General features: G+C 34.4%; 1 protein-coding gene across 1 annotated transcript in view; it reads left to right on the top strand.

The window, feature by feature from the left end:
- Positions 1 to 27,518, top strand: part of LOC102806817 (DNA-directed RNA polymerase III subunit RPC2-like) — a 177,990-nt gene that overhangs the window by 127,915 nt on the left and 22,557 nt on the right. Inside the window, exons 16-19 of the mRNA XM_085501555.1 lie at positions 3,989 to 4,116; positions 11,328 to 11,413; positions 25,930 to 26,053; positions 26,182 to 26,340. Coding sequence (XP_085357681.1) covers positions 3,989 to 4,116; positions 11,328 to 11,413; positions 25,930 to 26,053; positions 26,182 to 26,340 — 497 coding nt within the window. The remainder of the gene's footprint in view (positions 1 to 3,988; positions 4,117 to 11,327; positions 11,414 to 25,929; positions 26,054 to 26,181; positions 26,341 to 27,518) is intronic.

Genomic DNA, 27,518 nt, shown 5'->3' with positions numbered 1-27,518 from the left:
CCTGTCCCATTTACATAGGTACCCACATGACGTGTCCATTTACATAGGTACCCACATGATAAGATAAGATAAGATAACAGCTTTATTACAACCGTGTAGAAAATTTTACATTTCTAATTTGGTGTTTTAGAATGTAATAAAGTTAATAATGAATAACTAAAAAAGTAAGTAGGTGAAAGTTGAGTAAATAAAAAGTTAAATAAGTGTGACTGAGTGTATTCTTTTGTTTGTTCATTTACTGTTACTCAAGTACACATAGAGGGCTATAATAGTATCTTTATCTTTTGATTGTAAGATATGTTTAAATTGTTTTTCTTTATCCAAATTCAGGAAATTTGCATTTACACTGTTGATAGTGTGAAACATTGTGTCTCTTTGTTTTGTGTACAATTTACTGAGGACTTGATGCAGATGTTGGGTTTGAAGGAAGCGGTAGATCGGTTGGCGAAGGCAAATGGGGTTCGTTGGTATGGGCATGTGCTGAGGAGGGAGGATGGGCATGTATTAAGAAGGGCCCTTGATTTAGAGGTGAGCGGTCCAAGGAAAAGGGGAAGGCCAAAGAAGACGTGGAAGATGCAAGTGGAGGAGGAGAGTAGGAAGGTTGGGATGAGGATGAGGGATGCTTTAAATCGTGCAAAGTGGAGGGAGGGGGTAAGAGCGATTGCCACTAGTTTAAGGTGAATCCGGCCACCCTCGTCTTCGGGGACCAAACCGGATTTAAAACTCTGGACTACTACTTACAATGTATTAAATGATGTTCCTCATTTTCAACTTCGTTAGAATGGGAGCATAACCAGTCTTCCACTGGTGTTTTTGGTTTTGTATAACAACCTTTTTCGATGACAAGTTTATGGCAACTTAATCTAAATTGAGCTATTGTTTTGACATGTTGTGGGTTGTTCATCACTTTTATGTATTCTTCTTGTTCCAAGGAGTCTTTGAATGTCCTGTATGTGCGTAATTTGGCACTTTCCCTTTTGTTGTCTATATTCCATTTGTTAATGTAATATTGTCTAATTGAATTATTTAGTTTTTGTTTTGTGAAATCTGTAACATTGTTTTTGTTGTAAAGTTTCAAGTTTCGTTCTAAGGTAGTCAACCATGCTCCTGTGTAAGTATTGTTTTCCATGTCTTTTATAGCATAAAAAGCTAAATTGTCATTGTCTATCGCTTTGAGGTGTTTGTAATAGTTAATTGCTGAGCAGTATATTCTGCTTATCAGTGGCTCTCTTTCCAGTTCCATTCTGCATCCAATTTTGCTCGCTCTGTTGCCAATGTTAAGAATTTGATGACAAAAGCGTAGATGATATTTTTCTGTTGCTGTTTTGTCCCAATTAGTCTGATTTTGGAAAATGCCCCATATCTCACCTGCATATGTTAATATGGGTAGTTGTGTTACATTTAGGAGTTTTTCCTTTATCCTTATACTATTCATGTTTGTTGGATATATGTGTGACTGGATCCTTGCAGCTTTGTAGGTCTTGTCTGCCAGTCTGTCTGCAGTAGAGGTTATTGATCCATTGGCCTTAAATGTTACTCCAAGATATGTGTATAATCCTGTAGTTTTTATTTCTTCATTGCCACATGTAAATCGCCTTGTATCTGGTTTGCATCCCGAATTCCTGAATATAATCACTTGCGTTTTGTTTGTGTTTACTTGTAGCCCCCAGTCTGAAGTGTATTTATGGAGAAAGTCTATTGCAGTTTGTAATCCTTCATATGATTTTGATAGTAGTGCAATGTCATCGGCGTACAATAGGCTATTGATAGTTTTATTATCCAGTTCTGGTGCATTTGTTTCAATTTCTGTGAGTCCTGTGATAAAGTCATTTATAAAGATGTTGAACAGGGTTGGACTCAGAGGGCAACTTTGCTTAACTCCATTTTTAGTTTTAAATTGTTCTGTTATTACATCACCTAATTTGACTACTAAATCCATATTAGTGTACATGTTCTTAATTATTTTGTATACTTTTCCGTTGATGTTGTTACATAGTAGTTTATAGTACAATGCTTTCCTCCAAATTGTGTCAAAACACTTTTTGAGGTCCACAAAACAACAGTACATTTTTTAAAATTTGTTTATTGTTGTTTCTTTATAATTGTGTGGAGAGTCAGAATGTGATCAACTGTTTGTTTTTTTCGTCGGAATCCTGCTTGGTTCGGATGAATAATCTTATTATTTTCTATATGATTTGTGATTCTGTTGTTTATGATTATACTATATACTTTAGCTATGACATTACCAACTGATATGCCGCGATAGTTGTTTGTGTCCATCTTGTCTCCTTTCTTGTGTATTGGATTAATAACACTAGTGCTCCATATTTCTGGGTAAATTCCTGTTTCTAGCACACGATTGTACATATGTTTCAATGCTTGTTTAATTTGTATGTTGCTGTATTTTAACATCTCTCCTGGAATACCGTCTGGTCCACTTGCTTTGTTATTTTTTAATGCTCCTGTTGCCTGCACAACTTCTGTTAATGATATTGCGTTATTCAGCTTATGGTTGTCTTCTGTTTTATTCTCTAACTGTTCTAGTTGTGTTTTCATTTGTTTTATTCTACCTAATGTGGCAGAGTTATTGTTTCCAATTCGTTGAAAGTGTTCAGTCCACACTGAGTGTGGGATTTCTTTCAGTTTGTAATTTACTTTGGTTTTCGTGATTGAGTTTATTTTCTTCCAGAATTCTTGTGCATCTTCATTTTCATTTGCTGATTCAATGCGAGATAATATTTGTTGTTTCTTGTCTTTTTACATACTTCCTGAAGTCTTTTTTCTTAGTGTAGTAAAGCATTCTGAGAGTCCCATCTGAAGGGTTTTTTTGTAATATATTTGCAAGAGTTTGTAGTTCTTTTTTCTTCATGTTACATTGCCTGTCTGTGTACTTAACTTTCCTACGCATGGTCTTCTTCTTTGTTTTTAATTTTATGGAGCATTTGTTTGCTATTTTGTGTATCATCTCTTGGAATTGTATTGCCATATCATGACTTGTGTTGTTATTATTGTTTACTATGAATGTGGACACAATATCTTCACTCTCCTTTGTCTTCATATATAGCTTGTACATGCCTTTATTCATTGCATTCCATTGATAGCATTGATGTACTGGTTTAAGGACTTCATTCTTATCAGTGAATTGCTTGTATTTTGATATTTTCAAGATAGTTTTGATAGGACAGTGGTCACTTGCCTGGTGTAGTTGTTCAACTTTAAAATGAAGGATACTCTGTAGTAGTGTTTCACTTGTGATTGCATAGTCCACTGTGCTGGCACCATGATAACCGTAGCATGTCAGTTGACCTGACCAATCTCCACCCATTTAATATTCGTAGACGATTTTCTTTACATAGTTGTGTTAGTTCCTCTCCAAATTCATTTTTCCATGTATCCGTGTTTCTCCTTTTTTTGACTATTTTATCATATGTATATGTATCTGGTAATGGCATGTTTATGTGAAGGTTGTCCTGTTCATCTTGAATTGTATCTTCAAGGTCTTTTGTTCTAGCATTAAAGTCTCCTTGTATAATGACATGTCCATTGAGGCTATACTGTTGGATTTCTTTGTTGATTTCGTCATATGGATTGCAGTCATTGTCATTGTAGAAAGTGGAATTTTTTGGTGGAATATATATAGTACCTATGTAGATGTCCATTTCAAGGTTGAAGAAGTCTTTCGACATTTGACACCAAATAGAGAAGTTGCTAGACTTTGACATGATCTTGACTCCACTTTTGATACTATTTCTGATGAAAATACTGATTCCTCCTGATGACCTCCATGCTTTTTTATTTTTTGTCCTAATGTTGTGATAAGTATAATATCCCTTAGGTTGTGGTATTAGTTCTTTACTTTCAGTATTCAGCCATGTCTCTGTCATTCCATATATTCCATTTACATAGGTACCCTTATGACCTGTCCATTTTTCACTGTAAAAATGTATTTTGTTGTCAATAAATTATTTTATTACTTTTTTTTTTGCAGATCCACAACTCATTTAGAAATTGAGCCATTTACAATACTTGGTGTGTGTGCTGGATTGATACCTTATCCACATCATAACCAATCACCCAGGAATACATATCAATGTGCTATGGGAAAACAAGCTATGGGTAATCCTACTTTCAAACCTACAACTATTAATATTCTTTTTCACATTAAAGGCTTGCTGGTTGTTTTATTTTTAATCAGCAAATGAGTATCAGTAGACTTTAGGTATATATTTTCATTGGTTTCAATTGTTAGTGAATAGGTGAATTTTAATGTTGAACAGTTGATTAGTCAATTTTTCATGATGTGATAGACATGACTGGTTAATTTGTAGTAGACCTAAAACATGGATTTGTGGCTGTGCACATCCTGCCTTGTATCTAGGACATGACTGCATTGGTTGATCACATTTATACATAAAAATTGTTGAATGGTGTCCATATTTTGTTTGCACATCATTTTTAGTCCCTGTTCGTTCTTGCATTCTGGAAAACGAGGAATTATGCATTGACCTCTGTATGTTTGTGTGTCCTTGCGTGCATGCGGTCGGACATATATCTTAGAAATGCCTAGACTGATTACATTCAAATTTCACACATATATCATAATCTAATCTTAAATAGTGGCTAATTTCAAAGTGCCTGGAATTTAGGAATTATCACCTCGGTCTTTAATAAAAAAGGTGATAAATCTGAACCAGGAAACTACAGAGGCATCAGTCTGCTTAATAGTCTGAGTAAGGTATTCTCTTCAATTCTAAAACAAAGATTAATAAAACATGTTAAAGAAAATAATATAATAATGAAAGAACAAATTTGGTTTATGCCAAAGTTCAGTACAGCTGATCACATCTTTGTGCAATTATTGTACAATTATAATTAATAATAAAACACCTCAATAACCATACACATATTTTTGCCTGCTTTATTGCATTCCATTCAATTTGGCATCTTGGATTGCTATACAAATTGCAAAAAAATAACATATCTGGAAAATTCTACAATCGATATACCAAAATGCCGTTGGTTGTGTTAAGTTAAAAGCGAGCCTTACCAACACCTTCCCAGTTAATAGGGGCATAAGACAGGGTGATGAGCTGAGCCCAATTCTATTTAGCATGCATATCAATGACCCACCAACTCTTTTATCTAGTCCCATTTCTTGCTTATTATATGCAGATGATCTCGTATTACTCTGAAAGTCAAAAACCTGCCTTCAAAATGCTATAAACTCAGTGCAAACATATTGTGATAATGGAAACTTGAAGTAAATGTATCAAAATCTAAACTCATGATTTTCAATGAATTAATGGAAAACCACTTGAAAATGTATCCTCTTACACTTACCTAGGTTTGAAACTAAACACAACTGGTAAACTTATCAGAGCTCAAGAAGATCTCAGCCATAGAGCTTTCTTCAAAATAAAACAGTTGTTATACTCTGAAAGCAATATTTCAGTCAAAACATACCTAAAACTGTTTGATAGCATGCTTAAACCTATCCTGATCTATTGCAGTGAAATTTGGAAGAGCGACTGTGTACTACAAATAAAAGATATTTTTAATAGTGGGCTACCTATGAAACAATTTCATAACAAATTTTGCAAATACATTTTACAGGTAAACTGTAAAGCCAGTAATTTGGCATGTATTTTAGAATTAGGTAGACACCCTATTTTACTGACTAGTATAAAACAAATGATAAAATATTGGCTAAAAATAAAAACAAATAATGAAACATGCTAGTCCATGAAGCATGCAGATGGATGGTAAAAGCATACTTAATTGGGTATCTGGTATCAAAAATATTTTGCACTATCTGGAAATGGATAAATCATGGGAAAATAATGATCCAAATTATAACGCCAATCTAATCAACACAATTTGCATTAAACTTAAAACAGTATTTGAAAACAAGAGTCGAGAACAAATGCATGATGATAATGACAAAAACCAAAAGAATAAGCTGCGTACATATAGACTGCTAAAGAAAAATTGCCAGTATGAAAATTATCTAACAACAGTAACAAATGCAAAACATAGAGCAGCATTAACAAAATTGAGAATTAGTGCCCATAATTTAGATATTGAGAAAGGACGATACAAAAAAATTCCTTGCAGTGGTAGAAAGTGCATTGCTTGCGAATAAAATGAGATTAATGACGAAATGCACATTTCTTACTCAAATGCAAGCTGTATGAAAATGAGAGAACTGAAATGTTGAAGGAAATAAATTGAATACATTGCAACAACACAAATACCAATAATACCAGAGAAAATCATTTCAAAAAACTACCAGCTGCCCCTAAATAAATAAACTATTTTTTTTTTTATTACAGAGAAATACTTTATTTTAGCTGGAATTAACTTTTGCTTAAAAAGCATTTTGGGTGTTTTATATGGAATTTATTTTCACTGATTTTTGATGAGTTGAATGTGAGACATAGGAAAAAAAGTATATTCGCTGGATTTTATTTTCACTGAAGCAGCCCTTCAGCGAAAATAGCGAAAATAAATTCCAAGCGAAAATAAAGTATTCTACAGTATTACTATTCTTTTCAATTTTAGTGCCATCTTGTTACTTAGTCAGTTTTTCATTTTTATTGTAATTTTCTTTTTCTGAGTCAATATCCAAATAAGGATACGATTATGCATTAAGGATTATTACTATTAGTCCCCGTTCGAACGAAGTCCGAAAATGGGGACTTATAATTCGGTCTCCGTCCGTGCGTCCATGCGTCTGTGCGTCTGTGCGTCCGTCCAGAGTCATATCTCAGAATCCCTTGGACCGATCCCGTTCATTCTATGCATGTGCCTAGTACTTTTTGTGGGACATATGCACATGCAGTGGTTTAGCGATTCGATTCAAAATGGCCGACTGGCAGCCATCTTGTTTTTTGAAAATGTTGTATTTTGGTACATGGATTATACATGTTAGAATACATGTCCATGACGATTTATTTCGCAATTGGATCAAAGATGGTCGACTGGCAGGCATCTTGTTTTGTTTTTTTATGCGATATCTTGGACGTGCTCTGTCAGTTTTCACTCAAATTTGGCAACACACATGTACTTTATACATGTTAGGATGCATGTCCATGACATTTTGTTTCAAAATCTGGTCAAGGATGGCTGATTGACAACCATCTGACTTTTTGGCCTTACTACTATATTTCCACAATTTATGTACCATTTTCATTCATATTTGGCACATACATCATACATATAAGTGTGTTTCATAATCAGATCAAAGATGGCCGAATAACGGCTGTTTTTATTTTTGGCCATATTACTACTACACGGAATACGTGTTTTGATGTTAATAAACAATCTGTTGTATGCGCCACTTGGAACTCAAGTTTCAAGGACACACTCGCGACAACCCCTCAGCTTTAATATGATGAGCACAAAGAAAACTTTCAAAAATTTAAGGGGGACTGTGTCATTTTCAATGACTTGTTATTATTATTACGTAATATCAATTTGCACGATCTAATTCAAGATGGCCAAATAGCAGCCATTTTGTTTTAATAAATGCAGTTCTAGTGCCATATATCTGCCATGCTTTGACTGATTATGTTCAAATTTTAAATATTCATTATACCATAGATCATATCATAGATATAAATAGATATACAAAATGGCCAAATGTTTGTGCTTAGAAATCATCAAAACTCATTAAGCATTTCTGGCATTCTGGAACCAGATCTTGGTTGTTTATAGATTAATTTTGTTAGTACATACATAAGACATTATGCGTCTCTGATGCTCATCATTTTATTTTCAAATTGGATTCAAAATGGCTGACTGGGGCGGCCATTTTGTTTCAATATGTCTGACATGCTTTGACTGATTATGTTCAAATTATATATATTCATTATACATCATGTTATAGATTCACAGATGTATTCAAAATGGCCGACCAGTTGCCATTTTGTTTTAATTAATGCTGTCCCAGAAAAACATCTCTCAATATGGACAAGTACTCATTTGACGATCAGATAAAAAATGACAGAATGTCAATCATTTCAATGTTTCATTCAACTCATCATAATCTAGCATCAGCTTTTGGATCCACATCTCTGACTTGTTTATGTTTGAACTGTATTACTATAAGCAAAACTTAATATCTTAAGTTTGATAACTAATGGGGACTGTTCCATGCATGGCTTGTGTTTTTGACTCCCATGTGCGAAGCACAAAATGGGAGTCTTTGCAGTTAGTGTGTCTGTATGTGTGTGTGTGTGTGTGTATGTGTGTATGTGTGTCCGACTGTTCCACTGCTATCTCAAGAACCATACATCGGTTTTTGATGAAACTTGGTGCATAGATGCTCTGGGCCAATGCGCAGATTTGATTAGGTTTTGGTAAAAATCCATGCTCGTTAATTACCTAATTTGCATGATAATTAGCTAATTTTTAGCTGTTCTATGACTGTTCCACTGATATCTAAAGAACCACTCATTGGATTTTGATGAAACTTGGTACATAGATGCTCTGAACATGTGCGCAGATTTGATTAGTTTTTGGTAAAAATCCGTGCATATTAATTACCTAATTTGCATGATAATTAGCTGATTTTTAGCTGTTCCATGATTGTTCCACTGATATCTAAACAACCACTCATTGGATTTTGATGAAACTTTGTACATACATGCTCTGAACTAATGCTAGGTTTTGATTAGTTTTTGGTAATAATCCGTGGATACTAATTACCTAATTTGCATAATGATTAGTCAATTTTTGGTTTTTCCACTGATATCTCAAGTACTAATCATCACATTTCAATGAAACTTGGTACATAGATGTCATATGACACTGCACAGACCTGATAGTTTTTATGGTAATATCAGTACATATTAATTACCTAATTTGCATAATTAATTAATTTTCAGCATTTGATGTAAGTAGTGAGCATTACATTTCAATGAAACTTGGTACTTACATACTCAAGGACTATGCAGAGATTGATTGTTTCCGATAAATATTTGTGCATATTAATCACCTAATTTGCATAATGATTAGTCATTTTTCGGTTTTCCCACTGATATCTCAAGTACTAATCATCACATTTCAATGAAACTTGGTACATAGATGTCATATGACACTGCACAGACCTGATAGTTTTATGGTAATATCAGTACATATTAATTACCTAATTTGCATAATTAATTAATTTTCAGCATTTGATATAAGTACTAATCATCACATTTCAATGAAACTTGGTACATAGATGTCATATGACACTGCACAGACCTGATAGTTTTTATGGTAATATCAGTACATATTAATTACCTAATTTGCATAATTAATTAATTTTCAGCATTTGATATAAGTAGTGAGCATTACATTTCAATGAAACTTGGTACTTACATACTCAAAGACTATGCAGAGATTGATTGTTTCCGATAAATATTTGTGCATATTAATCACCTAATTTGCATAATGATTAGTCAATTTTCGGTTTTTCCACTGATATCTCAAGTACTAATCATCACATTTCAATGAAACTTGGTACATAGATGTCATATGACACTGCACAGACCTGATAGTTTTATGGTAATATCAGTACATATTAATTACCTAATTTGCATAATTAATTAATTTTCAGCATTTGATATAAGTAGTGAGCATTACATTTCAATGAAACTTGGTACTTACATACTCGAGGACTATGCAGAGATTGATTGTTTCTGATAAATATTTGTGCATATTAATCACCTAATTTGCATAATTAGTTAATTTTCAGCTTTTCCACGGGTATCTCAAGTACTAATCATCGCATTTCAATGAAACTTGGTACATAGATCCTTTAGGACTATGCAAAGACCTGATTAGTTTTAGGGCAAATAATTGTGCATATTAATAAATAATTTGCATAATTAATTTTCAGCTTTTCTACTGATATCTAAAGTACTAATCATCACATTTCAATGAATCTAGAATTATGCAGACCCAATGAGTTTCTGGTAAATATTTGTGCATATTAATCACCTAATTTGCATAATTAACCAACTTTCACACTGATATCTCGGGTACTAAACATCACATATCAATGAATGTACATGGATGCTGTAGGACAATAGACAGACCTGGATAATTGTGGGTTAAAACCTGTACATATTAATTACCTAATTTGCATAATTAACCAATTTTAAGCTTTCACACTGATATCTAAAGTACTAATTATTCCATTTCAATGAAAATTAGTACAAAGATGCTCTAGGACAATGTACAAACCTAATTAGTTTAGGGTAAAAATCTGTTCATATTAATTCCCTAATAAGCATAATAATTCATAACTTTTTGGTTCTAATCACATTTCAATTAAACTTGGAAACATAGATTTTCTGTTACATTGCGCAGACCTCATTAGTTTTACACTCAAATCTGTTCATATTAATTTTCTGATTTGCATAATTAGTTTTCAGCTAAGTAATTTCGAATTATATTTAATGTGTCTCCAATACTCTCAGCACATGGGAGTTCTTTCTAAGCTTTCTTTGATTCAGATTGGATTCAAAATGGCTGACTGGTGCCTATTTTGTTATAATGAATGATATTCCTGACATCTTTGACTGCATGATCATGTTAAACTGTGTTTTTTTTTTTTCTGTTGATATCTCAATTCATTGAAACTTGTTACATAGATGCCTAGATACATTGCGAAAGATGTTATTAGTTATAAAATTGAAATTTGTGCCAGATACTAATCAGCATAATCAGCCAAATATTTGCTTTTCCATTGATATCTCAATAACTACTCAGCGCCTTTTAATGAAACTCTGTACATATAGGCAATACTTTAATAGGCAAGTTTATTTTTTATTTGAAATCTGTGAATTTTAATTTGCATATATGAGCATATTTATTGCACATGTAATATCAAATGTATGTCTCATATCAGATTCAATATGACTGACAGACAGACATTTTGTATTGACGAATGATATTTGCTCAGAGCCATATATCTGACATTTCATAACAATCAAATCTACATTATATCTTACGTATTTTACATGCACTTGTCAACAACAGTGACCATGCCATGTCATGACATCACATTTTTAATTTTTGAACATTACTGCATTTTGGATTAGATGTCATTGATTTCTAATTGAACAATTTTGTAGGTTTTGAAATGACTGATGTGAGAATAGTGGATTTTAGATTGAATTTGAATTACCGGGTAGTGGCTTTTCTATTGGCCAGATTCGGATTTAGATTGGATTTTTTAGATTGCCTGATTGTTGATTGAAAGGCACAAAGTAGATTTGATGACAATCATTTGAAATTATTACATCAATGAATGTTTTCATTTTGTTTTTTTACAGGTACTATTGCATATAACCAGAGAAATAGAATAGATACTTTAATGTATTTACTAGTGTATCCCCAGGCACCACTTGTTAAATCAAAGGTATGTATTTACTATTGTAACCCCAGGCACCACTTGTTAAATCAAAGGTATGTATTTACTAGTGTATCCCAAGGCACCACTTGTTAAATCAAAGGTATGTATTTACTGTTGTATCCCAAGGAACCACTTGTTAAATCAAAGGTATGTATTTACTAGTGTAACCCCAGGCACCACTTGTTAAATCGAAGGTATGTATTTACTATTGTATCCCCAGGCACCACTTGTCAAATCAAAGGTATGTATTTACTAGTGTAACCCCAGGCACCACTTGTTAAATCAAAGGTATTTATTTACTATTGTATCCCAAGGCACCACTTGTTAAATCAAAGGTATGTATTTACTAGTGTAACCCCAGGCACCACTTGTTAAATCAAAGGTATGTATTTACTAGTGTATCCCAAGGCACCACTTGTTAAATCAAAGGTATGTATTTACTATTGTATCCCAAGGCACCACTTGTTAAATCAAAGGTATGTATTTACTATTGTATCCCCAGGCACCACTTGTTAAATCAAAGGTATGTATTTACTATTGTATCCCCAGGCACCACTTGTTAAATCAAAGGTATGTATTTACTAGTGTATCCCAAGGCACCACTTGTTAAATCAAAGGTATGTATTTACTAGTGTAACCCCAGGCACCACTTGTTAAATCAAAGGTATGTATTTACTAGTGTAACCCCAGGCACCACTTGTTAAATCAAAGGTATGTATTTACTAGTGTAACCCCAGGCACCACTTGTTAAATCAAAGGTATGTATTTACTAGTGTAACCCCAGGCACCACTTGTTAAATCAAAGGTATGTATTTACTAGTGTAACCCCAGGCACCACTTGTTAAATCAAAGGTATGTATTTACTATTGTATCCCAAGGCACCACTTGTTAAATCAAAGGTATGTATTTACTATTGTATCCCAAGGCACCACTTGTTAAATCAAAGGTATTTATTTACTATTGTATCCCAAGGCACCACTTGTTAAATCAAAGGTATTTATTTACTATTGTATCCCAAGGCACCACTTGTTAAATCAAAGGTATGTATTTACTATTGTATCCCAAGGCACCACTTGTTAAATCAAAGGTATTTATTTACTATTGTATCCCAAGGCACCACTTGTTAAATCAAAGGTATGTATGAAATCAAAGGTATGTATTTACTAGTGTAACCCCAGGCACCACTTGTTAAATCAAAGGTATGTATTTACTATTGTATCCCCAGGCACCACTTGTTAAATCGAAGGTATGTATTTACTATTGTATCCCCAGGCACCACTTGTTAAATCAAAGGTATGTATTTACTATTGTATCCCCAGGCACCACTTGTTAAATCAAAGGTATGTATTTACTAGTGTATCCCAAGGCACCACTTGTTAAATCGAAGGTATGTATTTACTATTGTATCCCAAGGCACCACTTGTTAAATCAAAAGTATGTATTTACTAGTGTAACCCCAGGCACCACTTGTTAAATCAAAGGTATGTATTTACTAGTGTAACCCCAGGCACCACTTGTTAAATCAAAGGTATTTATTTACTATTGTATCCCAAGGCACCACTTGTTAAATCAAAGGTATGTATTTACTAGTGTAACCCCAGGCACCACTTGTTAAATCAAAGGTATTTATTTACTATTGTATCCCAAGGCACCACTTGTTAAATCAAAGGTATGTATTTACTAGTGTAACCCCAGGCACCACTTGTTAAATCAAAGGTATGTATTTACTATTGTATCCCCAGGCACCACTTGTTAAATCGAAGGTATGTATTTACTATTGTATCCCCAGGCACCACTTGTCAAATCAAAGGTATGTATTTACTAGTGTAACCCCAGGCACCACTTGTTAAATCAAAGGTATTTATTTACTATTGTATCCCAAGGCACCACTTGTTAAATCAAAGGTATGTATTTACTAGTGTAACCCCAGGCACCACTTGTTAAATCAAAGGTATGTATTTACTAGTGTATCCCAAGGCACCACTTGTTAAATCAAAGGTATGTATTTACTATTGTATCCCAAGGCACCACTTGTTAAATCAAAGGTATGTATTTACTATTGTATCCCCAGGCACCACTTGTTAAATCAAAGGTATGTATTTACTATTGTATCCCCAGGCACCACTTGTTAAATCAAAGGTATGTATTTACTAGTGTATCCCAAGGCACCACTTGTTAAATCAAAGGTATGTATTTACTAGTGTAACCCCAGGCACCACTTGTTAAATCAAAGGTATGTATTTACTAGTGTAACCCCAGGCACCACTTGTTAAATCAAAGGTATGTATTTACTAGTGTAACCCCAGGCACCACTTGTTAAATCAAAGGTATGTATTTACTAGTGTAACCCCAGGCACCACTTGTTAAATCAAAGGTATGTATTTACTAGTGTAACCCCAGGCACCACTTGTTAAATCAAAGGTATGTATTTACTATTGTATCCCAAGGCACCACTTGTTAAATCAAAGGTATGTATTTACTATTGTATCCCAAGGCACCACTTGTTAAATCAAAGGTATTTATTTACTATTGTATCCCAAGGCACCACTTGTTAAATCAAAGGTATTTATTTACTATTGTATCCCAAGGCACCACTTGTTAAATCAAAGGTATGTATTTACTATTGTATCCCAAGGCACCACTTGTTAAATCAAAGGTATTTATTTACTATTGTATCCCAAGGCACCACTTGTTAAATCAAAGGTATGTATGAAATCAAAGGTATGTATTTACTAGTGTAACCCCAGGCACCACTTGTTAAATCAAAGGTATGTATTTACTATTGTATCCCCAGGCACCACTTGTTAAATCGAAGGTATGTATTTACTATTGTATCCCCAGGCACCACTTGTTAAATCAAAGGTATGTATTTACTATTGTATCCCCAGGCACCACTTGTTAAATCAAAGGTATGTATTTACTAGTGTATCCCAAGGCACCACTTGTTAAATCGAAGGTATGTATTTACTATTGTATCCCAAGGCACCACTTGTTAAATCAAAAGTATGTATTTACTAGTGTAACCCCAGGCACCACTTGTTAAATCAAAGGTATGTATTTACTAGTGTAACCCCAGGCACCACTTGTTAAATCAAAGGTATTTATTTACTATTGTATCCCAAGGCACCACTTGTTAAATCAAAGGTATGTATTTACTAGTGTAACCCCAGGCACCACTTGTTAAATCAAAGGTATTTATTTACTATTGTATCCCAAGGCACCACTTGTTAAATCAAAGGTATGTATTTACTAGTGTAACCCCAGGCACCACTTGTTAAATCAAAGGTATGTATTTACTATTGTATCCCCAGGCACCACTTGTTAAATCAAAGGTATGTATTTACTAGTGTATCCCAAGGCACCACTTGTCAAAGCAAAGGTATTTATTTACTATTGTATCCCAAGGCACCACTTGTTAAATCAAAGGTATTTATTTACTAGTGTAACCCCAGGCACCACTTGTTAAATCAAAGGTATGTATTTACTAGTGTATCCCAAGGCACCACTTGTTAAATCGAAGGTATGTATTTACTAGTGTATCCCAAGGCACCACTTGTTAAATCGAAGGTATGTATTTACTATTGTATCCCAAGGCACCACTTGTTAAATCAAAGGTATGTATTTACTATTGTATCCCAAGGCACCACTTGTCAAATCAAAGGTATTTATTTACTATTGTATCCCAAGGCACCACTTGTTAAATCAAAGGTATTTATTTACTATTGTATTCCAAGGCACCACTTGTTAAATCAAAGGTATTTATTTACTATTGTATCCCAAGGCACCACTTGTCAAATCAAAGGTATTTATTTACTATTGTATCCCAAGGCACCACTTGTTAAATCAAAGGTATGTATTTACTAGTGTAACCCCAGGCACCACTTGTTAAATCAAAGGTATGTATTTACTAGTGTAACCCCAGGCACCACTTGTTAAATCAAAGGTATTTATTTACTATTGTATCCCAAGGCACCACTTGTTAAATCAAAGGTATGTATTTACTAGTGTAACCCCAGGCACCACTTGTTAAATCAAAGGTATTTATTTACTATTGTATCCCAAGGCACCACTTGTTAAATCAAAGGTATGTATTTACTAGTGTAACCCCAGGCACCACTTGTTAAATCAAAGGTATGTATTTACTATTGTATCCCCAGGCACCACTTGTTAAATCAAAGGTATGTATTTACTAGTGTATCCCAAGGCACCACTTGTCAAATCAAAGGTATTTATTTACTATTGTATCCCAAGGCACCACTTGTTAAATCAAAGGTATGTATTTACTATTGTATCCCCAGGCACCACTTGTTAAATCAAAGGTATGTATTTACTAGTGTAACCCCAGGCACCACTTGTTAAATCAAAGGTATGTATTTACTAGTGTAACCCCAGGCACCACTTGTTAAATCAAAGGTATGTATTTACTATTGTATCCCCAGGCACCACTTGTTAAATCAAAGGTATGTATTTACTAGTGTAACCCCAGGCACCACTTGTTAAATCAAAGGTATGTATTTACTATTGTATCCCCAGGCACCACTTGTTAAATCAAAGGTATGTATTTACTAGTGTAACCCCAGGCACCACTTGTTAAATCAAAGGTATGTATTTACTATTGTATCCCCAGGCACCACTTGTTAAATCAAAGGTATGTATTTACTAGTGTAACCCCAGGCACCACTTGTTAAATCAAAGGTATGTATTTACTAGTGTAACCCCAGGCACCACTTGTTAAATCAAAGGTATGTATTTACTATTGTATCCCCAGGCACCACTTGTTAAATCAAAGGTATGTATTTACTAGTGTAACCCCAGGCACCACTTGTTAAATCAAAGGTATGTATTTACTATTGTATCCCAAGGCACCACTTGTTAAATCAAAGGTATGTATTTACTAGTGTAACCCCAGGCACCACTTGTTAAATCAAAGGTATGTATTTACTATTGTATCCCCAGGCACCACTTGTTAAATCAAAGGTATGTATTTACTAGTGTAACCCCAGGCACCACTTGTTAAATCAAAGGTATGTATTTACTATTGTATCCCAAGGCACCACTTGTTAAATCAAAGGTATGTATTTACTAGTGTATCCCAAGGCACCACTTGTTAAATCAAAGGTATGTATTTACTATTGTATCCCCAGGCACCACTTGTTAAATCAAAGGTATGTATTTACTAGTGTAACCCCAGGCACCACTTGTTAAATCAAAGGTATGTATTTACTATTGTATCCCAAGGCACCACTTGTTAAATCAAAGGTATGTATTTACTAGTGTATCCCAAGGCACCACTTGTTAAATCAAAGGTATGTATTTACTAGTGTATCCCAAGGCACCACTTGTTAAATCAAAGGTATGTATTTACTAGTGTATCCCAAGGCACCACTTGTTAAATCAAAGGTATGTATTTACTATTGTATCCCAAGGCACCACTTGTTAAATCAAAGGTATGTATTTACTAGTGTATCCCAAGGCACCACTTGTTAAATCAAAGGTATTTATTTACTAGTGTAACCCCAGGCACCACTTGTTAAATCAAAGGTATGTATTTACTAGTGTATCCCAAGGCACCACTTGTTAAATCAAAGGTATGTATTTACTAGTGTAACCCCAGGCACCACTTGTTAAATCAAAGGTATGTATTTACTAGTGTATTCCCAGGCACCACTTGTTAAATCAAAGGTATGTATTTACTAGTGTATTCCCAGGCACCACTTGTTAAATCAAAGGTATGTATTTACTATTGTATCCCAAGGCACCACTTGTTAAATCAAAGGTATGTATTTACTAGTGTATCCCAAGGCACCACTTGTTAAATCAAAGGTATGTATTTACTAGTGTAACCCAAGGCACCACTTGTTAAATCAAAGGTATGTATTTACTATTGTATCCCCAGGCACCACTTGTTAAATCAAAGGTATGTATTTACTATTGTATCCCAGGCACCACTTGTTAAATCAAAGGTATGTATTTACTATTGTATCCCAAGGCACCACTTGTTAAATCAAAGGTATGTATTTACTAGTGTAACCCCAGGCACCACTTGTTAAATCAAAGGTATGTATTTACTAGTGTATTCCCAGGCATCACTTGTTAAATCAAAGGTATTTATTTACTAGTGTAACCCAAGGCACCACTTGTTAAATCAAAGGTATGTATTTACTAGTGTAACCCCAGGCACCACTTGTTAAATCAAAGGTATGTATTTACTATTGTATCCCAAGGCACCACTTGTTAAATCAAAGGTATGTATTTACTAGTGTATTCCCAGGCATCACTTGTTAAATCAAAGGTATGTATTTACTATTGTATCCCAAGGCACCACTTGTTAAATCAAAGGTATGTATTTACTATTGTATCCCAAGGCACCACTTGTTAAATCAAAGGTATGTATTTACTAGTGTAACCCAAGGCACCACTTGTTAAATCAAAGGTATGTATTTACTAGTGTATTCCCAGGCATCACTTGTTAAATCAAAGGTATTTATTTACTAGTGTAACCCAAGGCACCACTTGTTAAATCAAAGGTATGTATTTACTATTGTATCCCAAGGCACCACTTGTTAAATCAAAGGTATGTATTTACTAGTGTAACCCCAGGCACCACTTGTTAAATCAAAGGTATGTATTTACTAGTGTAACCCCAGGCACCACTTGTTAAATCAAAGGTATGTATTTACTATTGTATCCCAAGGCACCACTTGTTAAATCAAAGGTATGTATTTACTAGTGTAACCCCAGGCACCACTTGTTAAATCAAAGGTATGTATTTACTAGTGTAACCCAAGGCACCACTTGTTAAATCAAAGGTATGTATTTACTATTGTATCCCAAGGCACCACTTGTTAAATCAAAGGTATGTATTTACTAGTGTATTCCCAGGCATCACTTGTTAAATCAAAGGTATGTATTTACTAGTGTATTCCCAGGCACCACTTGTTAAATCAAAGGTATGTATTTACTAGTGTATTCCCAGGCATCACTTGTTAAATCAAAGGTATGTATTTACTAGTGTATCCCAAGGCACCACTTGTTAAATCAAAGGTATGTATTTACTAGTGTAACCCAAGGCACCACTTGTTAAATCAAAGGTATGTATTTACTAGTGTATTCCCAGGCATCACTTGTTAAATCAAAGGTATGTATTTACTAGTGTATTCCCAGGCACCACTTGTTAAATCAAAGGTATGTATTTACTAGTGTATTCCCAGGCATCACTTGTTAAATCAAAGGTATGTATTTACTAGTGTATCCCAAGGCACCACTTGTTAAATCAAAGGTATGTATTTACTAGTGTAACCCAAGGCACCACTTGTTAAATCAAAGGTATGTATTTACTAGTGTATTCCCAGGCATCACTTGTTAAATCAAAGGTATTTATTTACTAGTGTAACCCAAGGCACCACTTGTTAAATCAAAGGTATGTATTTACTAGTGTATCCCAAGGCACCACTTGTTAAATCAAAGGTATGTATTTACTATTGTATCCCCAGGCACCACTTGTTAAATCAAAGGTATGTATTTACTAGTGTATTCCCAGGCACCACTTGTTAAATCAAAGGTATGTATTTACTATTGTATCCCAAGGCACCACTTGTTAAATCAAAGGTATGTATTTACTAGTGTAACCCAAGGCACCACTTGTTAAATCAAAGGTATGTATTTACTAGTGTATTCCCAGGCATCACTTGTTAAATCAAAGGTATGTATTTACTAGTGTAACCCCAGGCACCACTTGTTAAATCAAAGGTATGTATTTACTAGTGTATTCCCAGGCATCACTTGTTAAATCAAAGGTATGTATTTACTATTGTATTCCCAGGCACCACTTGTTAAATCAAAGGTATTTATTTACTATTGTATCCCAAGGCACCACTTGTTAAATCAAAGGTATGTATTTACTAGTGTATCCCCAGGCACCACTTGTTAAATCAAAGGTATGTATTTACTATTGTATCCCAAGGCACCACTTGTTAAATCAAAGGTATGTATTTACTATTGTATCCCAAGGCACCACTTGTTAAATCAAAGGTATGTATTTACTAGTGTAACCCAAGGCACCACTTGTTAAATCAAAGGTATGTATTTACTAGTGTATCCCAAGGCACCACTTGTTAAATCAAAGGTATGTATTTACTATTGTATCCCAAGGCACCACTTGTTAAATCAAAGGTATGTATTTACTATTGTATCCCAAGGCACCACTTGTTAAATCAAAGGTATGTATTTACTAGTGTAACCCAAGGCACCACTTGTTAAATCAAAGGTATGTATTTACTAGTGTATCCCAAGGCATCACTTGTTAAATCAAAGGTATGTATTTACTATTGTATCCCCAGGCACCACTTGTTAAATCAAAGGTATGTATTTACTATTGTATCCCAAGGCACCACTTGTTAAATCAAAGGTATGTATTTACTATTGTATCCCCAGGCACCACTTGTTAAATCAAAGGTATGTATTTACTATTGTATCCCAGGCACCACTTGTTAAATCAAAGGTATGTATTTACTATTGTATCCCAAGGCACCACTTGTTAAATCAAAGGTATGTATTTACTAGTGTAACCCCAGGCACCACTTGTTAAATCAAAGGTATGTATTTACTATTGTATCCCAAGGCACCACTTGTTAAATCAAAGGTATGTATTTACTATTGTATCCCAAGGCACCACTTGTTAAATCAAAGGTATGTATTTACTAGTGTAACCCCAGGCACCACTTGTTAAATCAAAGGTATGTATTTACTATTGTATCCCAAGGCACCACTTGTTAAATCAAAGGTATGTATTTACTATTGTATCCCAAGGCACCACTTGTTAAATCAAAGGTATGTATTTACTAGTGTATTCCCAGGCATCACTTGTTAAATCAAAGGTATGTATTTACTAGTGTAACCCCAGGCACCACTTGTTAAATCAAAGGTATGTATTTACTATTGTATCCCAAGGCACCACTTGTTAAATCAAAGGTATGTATTTACTATTGTATCCCAAGGCACCACTTGTTAAATCAAAGGTATGTATTTACTAGTGTAACCCCAGGCACCACTTGTCAAATCAAAGGTATGTATTTACTAGTGTATCCCAAGGCACCACTTGTTAAATCAAAGGTATGTATTTACTAGTGTATTCCCAGGCATCACTTGTTAAATCAAAGGTATGTATTTACTAGTGTAACCCCAGGCACCACTTGTTAAATCAAAGGTATGTATTTACTATTGTATCCCCAGGCACCACTTGTTAAATCAAAGGTATGTATTTACTATTGTATCCCAAGGCACCACTTGTTAAATCAAAGGTATGTATTTACTATTGTATCCCAAGGCACCACTTGTTAAATCAAAGGTATGTATTTACTAGTGTAACCCCAGGCACCACTTGTCAAATCAAAGGTATGTATTTACTAGTGTATCCCAAGGCACCACTTGTTAAATCAAAGGTATGTATTTACTATTGTATCCCCAGGCACCACTTGTCAAATCAAAGGTATGTATTTACTAGTGTATCCCAAGGCACCACTTGTTAAATCAAAGGTATGTATTTACTAGTGTATCCCAAGGCACCACTTGTTAAATCAAAGGTATGTATTTACTAGTGTAACCCCAGGCACCACTTGTTAAATCAAAGGTATGTATTTACTAGTGTATTCCCAGGCACCACTTGTTAAATCAAAGGTATGTATTTACTATTGTATCCCAAGGCACCACTTGTTAAATCAAAGGTATGTATTTACTAGTGTATTCCCAGGCACCACTTGTTAAATCAAAGGTATGTATTTACTATTGTATCCCAAGGCACCACTTGTTAAATCAAAGGTATGTATTTACTATTGTATCCCCAGGCACCACTTGTTAAATCAAAGGTATGTATTTACTATTGTATCCCCAGGCACCACTTGTTAAATCAAAGGTATGTATTTACTAGTGTAACCCAAGGCACCACTTGTTAAATCAAAGGTATGTATTTACTAGTGTAACCCCAGGCACCACTTGTTAAATCAAAGGTATGTATTTACTAGTGTATTCCCAGGCACCACTTGTTAAATCAAAGGTATGTATTTACTATTGTATCCCAAGGCACCACTTGTTAAATCAAAGGTATGTATTTACTAGTGTATTCCCAGGCACCACTTGTTAAATCAAAGGTATGTATTTACTATTGTATCCCAAGGCACCACTTGTTAAATCAAAGGTATGTATTTACTATTGTATCCCCAGGCACCACTTGTTAAATCAAAGGTATGTATTTACTATTGTATCCCAGGCACCACTTGTTAAATCAAAGGTATGTATTTACTATTGTATCCCAAGGCACCACTTGTTAAATCAAAGGTATGTATTTACTAGTGTAACCCCAGGCACCACTTGTTAAATCAAAGGTATGTATTTACTATTGTATCCCAAGGCACCACTTGTTAAATCAAAGGTATGTATTTACTATTGTATCCCAAGGCACCACTTGTTAAATCAAAGGTATGTATTTACTAGTGTAACCCCAGGCACCACTTGTTAAATCAAAGGTATGTATTTACTATTGTATCCCAAGGCACCACTTGTTAAATCAAAGGTATGTATTTACTAGTGTAACCCCAGGCACCACTTGTTAAATCAAAGGTATGTATTTACTATTGTATCCCAAGGCACCACTTGTTAAATCAAAGGTATGTATTTACTAGTGTAACCCCAGGCACCACTTGTTAAATCAAAGGTATGTATTTACTAGTGTAACCCCAGGCATCACTTGTTAAATCAAAGGTATGTATTTACTATTGTATCCCAAGGCACCACTTGTTAAATCAAAGGTATGTATTTACTAGTGTAACCCCAGGCATCACTTGTTAAATCAAAGGTATGTATTTACTATTGTATCCCAAGGCACCACTTGTTAAATCAAAGGTATGTATTTACTAGTGTATTCCCAGGCACCACTTGTTAAATCAAAGGTATGTATTTACTATTGTATCCCAAGGCACCACTTGTTAAATCAAAGGTATGTATTTACTAGTGTATTCCCAGGCACCACTTGTTAAATCAAAGGTATGTATTTACTATTGTATCCCAAGGCACCACTTGTTAAATCAAAGGTATGTATTTACTAGTGTAACCCCAGGCACCACTTGTTAAATCAAAGGTATGTATTTACTAGTGTATTCCCAGGCATCACTTGTTAAATCAAAGGTATGTATTTACTATTGTATCCCAAGGCACCACTTGTTAAATCAAAGGTATGTATTTACTAGTGTATTCCCAGGCACCACTTGTTAAATCAAAGGTATGTATTTACTAGTGTAACCCCAGGCACCACTTGTTAAATCAAAGGTATGTATTTACTAGTGTATTCCCAGGCATCACTTGTTAAATCAAAGGTATGTATTTACTATTGTATCCCAAGGCACCACTTGTTAAATCAAAGGTATGTATTTACTATTGTATCCCAAGGCACCACTTGTTAAATCAAAGGTATGTATTTACTAGTGTAACCCCAGGCACCACTTGTTAAATCAAAGGTATGTATTTACTAGTGTATTCCCAGGCACCACTTGTTAAATCAAAGGTATGTATTTACTAGTGTATTCCCAGGCATCACTTGTTAAATCAAAGGTATGTATTTACTATTGTATCCCAAGGCACCACTTGTTAAATCAAAGGTATGTATTTACTAGTGTATTCCCAGGCACCACTTGTTAAATCAAAGGTATGTATTTACTATTGTATCCCAAGGCACCACTTGTTAAATCAAAGGTATGTATTTACTATTGTATCCCAAGGCACCACTTGTTAAATCAAAGGTATGTATTTACTATTGTATCCCAAGGCACCACTTGTTAAATCAAAGGTATGTATTTACTATTGTATCCCAAGGCACCACTTGTTAAATCAAAGGTATGTATTTACTATTGTATCCCAAGGCACCACTTGTTAAATCAAAGGTATGTATTTACTAGTGTATTCCCAGGCATCACTTGTTAAATCAAAGGTATGTATTTACTATTGTATCCCAAGGCACCACTTGTTAAATCGAAGGTATGTATTTACTATTGTATCCCAAGGCACCACTTGTTAAATCAAAGGTATGTATTTACTATTGTATCCCAAGGCACCACTTGTTAAATCAAAGGTATGTATTTACTATTGTATCCCAAGGCACCACTTGTTAAATCAAAGGTATTTATTTACTATTGTATCCCAAGGCACCACTTGTTAAATCAAAGGTATGTATTTACTAGTGTATTCCCAGGCACCACTTGTTAAATCAAAGGTATGTATTTACTAGTGTATTCCCAGGCATCACTTGTTAAATCAAAGGTATGTATTTACTAGTGTAACCCCAGGCACCACTTGTTAAATCAAAGGTATGTATTTACTATTGTATCCCAAGGCACCACTTGTTAAATCAAAGGTATGTATTTACTAGTGTATCCCAAGGCACCACTTGTTAAATCGAAGGTATGTATTTACTATTGTATCCCAAGGCACCACTTGTTAAATCAAAGGTATGTATTTACTAGTGTATTCCCAGGCATCACTTGTTAAATCAAAGGTATGTATTTACTATTGTATCCCAAGGCACCACTTGTTAAATCAAAGGTATGTATTTACTATTGTATCCCAAGGCACCACTTGTTAAATCAAAGGTATGTATTTACTAGTGTAACCCCAGGCACCACTTGTTAAATCAAAGGTATGTATTTACTAGTGTATTCCCAGGCATCACTTGTTAAATCAAAGGTATGTATTTACTATTGTATCCCAAGGCACCACTTGTTAAATCAAAGGTATGTATTTACTAGTGTATTCCCAGGCACCACTTGTTAAATCAAAGGTATGTATTTACTATTGTATCCCAAGGCACCACTTGTTAAATCAAAGGTATGTATTTACTAGTGTATTCCCAGGCATCACTTGTTAAATCAAAGGTATGTATTTACTAGTGTAACCCCAGGCACCACTTGTTAAATCAAAGGTATGTATTTACTAGTGTATTCCCAGGCATCACTTGTTAAATCAAAGGTATGTATTTACTAGTGTATTCCCAGGCATCACTTGTTAAATCAAAGGTATGTATTTACTAGTGTATTCCCAGGCATCACTTGTTAAATCAAAGGTATGTATTTACTAGTGTATTCCCAGGCATCACTTGTTAAATCAAAGGTATGTATTTACTAGTGTATTCCCAGGCACCACTTGTTAAATCAAAGGTATGTATTTACTATTGTATCCCAAGGCACCACTTGTTAAATCAAAGGTATGTATTTACTAGTGTATTCCCAGGCATCACTTGTTAAATCAAAGGTATGTATTTACTAGTGTAACCCCAGGCACCACTTGTTAAATCAAAGGTATGTATTTACTAGTGTATTCCCAGGCACCACTTGTTAAATCAAAGGTATGTATTTACTAGTGTATTCCCAGGCATCACTTGTTAAATCAAAGGTATGTATTTACTATTGTATCCCAAGGCACCACTTGTTAAATCAAAGGTATGTATTTACTAGTGTATTCCCAGGCACCACTTGTTAAATCAAAGGTATGTATTTACTATTGTATCCCAAGGCACCACTTGTTAAATCAAAGGTATGTATTTACTAGTGTATTCCCAGGCACCACTTGTTAAATCAAAGGTATGTATTTACTATTGTATCCCAAGGCACCACTTGTTAAATCAAAGGTATGTATTTACTATTGTATCCCAAGGCATCACTTGTTAAATCAAAGGTATTTATTTACTATTGTATCCCCAGGCACCACTTGTTAAATCAAAGGTATTTATTTACTATTGTATCCCAAGGCACCACTTGTTAAATCAAAGGTATGTATTTACTAGTGTATCCCAAGGCACCACTTGTTAAATCAAAGGTATGTATTTACTAGTGTATCCCCAGGCACCACTTGTTAAATCAAAGGTATGTATTTACTATTGTATCCCAAGGCACCACTTGTTAAATCAAAGGTATGTATTTACTAGTGTATCCCCAGGCACCACTTGTTAAATCAAAGGTATGTATTTACTATTGTATCCCAAGGCACCACTTGTTAAATCAAAGGTATGTATTTACTAGTGTATCCCAAGGCACCACTTGTTAAATCAAAGGTATGTATTTACTAGTGTAACCCCAGGCACCACTTGTCAAATCAAAGGTATGTATTTACTAGTGTATCCCAAGGCACCACTTGTTAAATCAAAGGTATGTATTTACTATTGTATCCCCAGGCACCACTTGTCAAATCAAAGGTATGTATTTACTAGTGTATCCCAAGGCACCACTTGTTAAATCAAAGGTATGTATTTACTAGTGTAACCCCAGGCACCACTTGTCAAATCAAAGGTATGTATTTACTAGTGTATCCCAAGGCACCACTTGTTAAATCAAAGGTATGTATTTACTAGTGTATTCCCAGGCACCACTTATCCTCTCAATTTTTACTGGTAACCAAGTTATTTGTGGAAATTGAAAGCAGGTAAAAATTGTCTTGCCTTTATAAATTTTCTTGGATAATTTTTTAAAATGTTATTGTTTTAGACGATAGATTTAATACAGTTTGACAAGATACCAGCTGGTCAGAATGCAATCGTAGCCGTCATGAGTTATAGTGGTTATGATATTGAAGATGCATTGGTATTAAACAAAGCATCTGTAGACAGAGGTAAGAAATAATGCCATTCCTTGTCACCAACTTGATATGAATCAAGTTCAAATTAAGCATATTAATTACCTTATTAGCATAATTGCTTACCTGATATTGATACCTGTCTTTCACTGTTTCTTTGCTAGGATATGGTCGCTGCTTGGTGTATAGAAATCAGAAATGTACACTGAAGAGATATGCAAATCAGACTTTTGATAAAGTGATGGGGCCAATGATTGATGCAAATACCAGAAAACCAATATGGAGACATGATATACTGGATGCTGATGGCATATGCTCTCCAGGTAGGTATACATGTGTGCTAAATACAAAGAAATAATATGGTGCTCTTTATCATTCCAGAACTGATCAAACTTGTATGACCATTTAATGTAATGATGCACATCATTTTTCACCCAGATTTGATTCAAAATAGCTGGCCCTTTTGTTAGTCCTCTTTTGAATGCAGTTCAAAAATGGGGACTTATGGATTGACCTCTGTGCGTGTGTCCATGTGCGTCTGTGTGTGCATGCACAGCACACCTATATCTTAGACATGTCTGGACAGATTACATTCAAACTTCACACTTGCGTTATATATAAACCAGTCCTTCTGTACTGTACAGAAATTTGGTCATGTGACATAGTTAAACACACAAAGGATCTGTGCAACTTTGCAGCACCAATGGAAAAACTCCACACCAAATTTTGCAAGATTTTACTGAAAGTAAATAGCAGGGCTTCCAATCTAGCTTGATTACTTGAGCAAAGGAGATATCCTCTTGCCATAGAAAGCACTAGGCAAATGATAAAATATTGTATGAGGAGAGGAAATATGCCAGAAAACGCACACTAATGAGCGAAGCATATAAGCTTGGTTTGAAAATGCCCAATTTAAGTACACAATCTAGTGTGATTCAAATATTAGATAAATTAAAACTTAATATCTGAAAAAACAAAACACAGTGAAGTCATAATAAATGACGTTTGTAAAAAACTTGAAATACAATGTCGGAAAAGATCTAAGGAATTTATGCACAATGACGACAAAGACACAAAGCATAAAAATAAACTGAGAAGGTACAGACAAATATTTGCAAATAATAAAAAACCTTCTATATCACTCTTCAATGATTGAAACAGGAAGGTACAATAATGTACCAATCTCTGATAGAAAATGTTCAGTTTGTGAAATTAAAGAAATTGAAAATGAGCAACACTTTTTGCTGAAATGTTTAAACATTTCAAAGGTGAAATGTTTAAACCAGAAATTACAAATTAACCATTTTTTCTATGTTTGAGTGTCTTGCTTGATTTTTGTTTATTAATTTTGTTGTTGTTGTTAGTGTCAGTTATTTTTTACATGCTATTCAGATTGTATTACTTTATTGTACTTTTCTTCAAAACCTCAAATATGGAATACGATAGCAATAAAGATTCTACATAATATACACATGCACATCAATTTGTATTACGATCTGAT

The sequence above is a fragment of the Saccoglossus kowalevskii genome, chromosome 7 (assembly GCF_978046115.1).
Source record: "Saccoglossus kowalevskii chromosome 7, keSacKowa6.1, whole genome shotgun sequence".
NCBI classification, from domain to species: Eukaryota; Metazoa; Hemichordata; class Enteropneusta; family Harrimaniidae; genus Saccoglossus; species Saccoglossus kowalevskii.
Note: the sequence above shows the minus strand (reverse complement) of the source record. Positions and strands in the feature narration are given on the sequence as shown.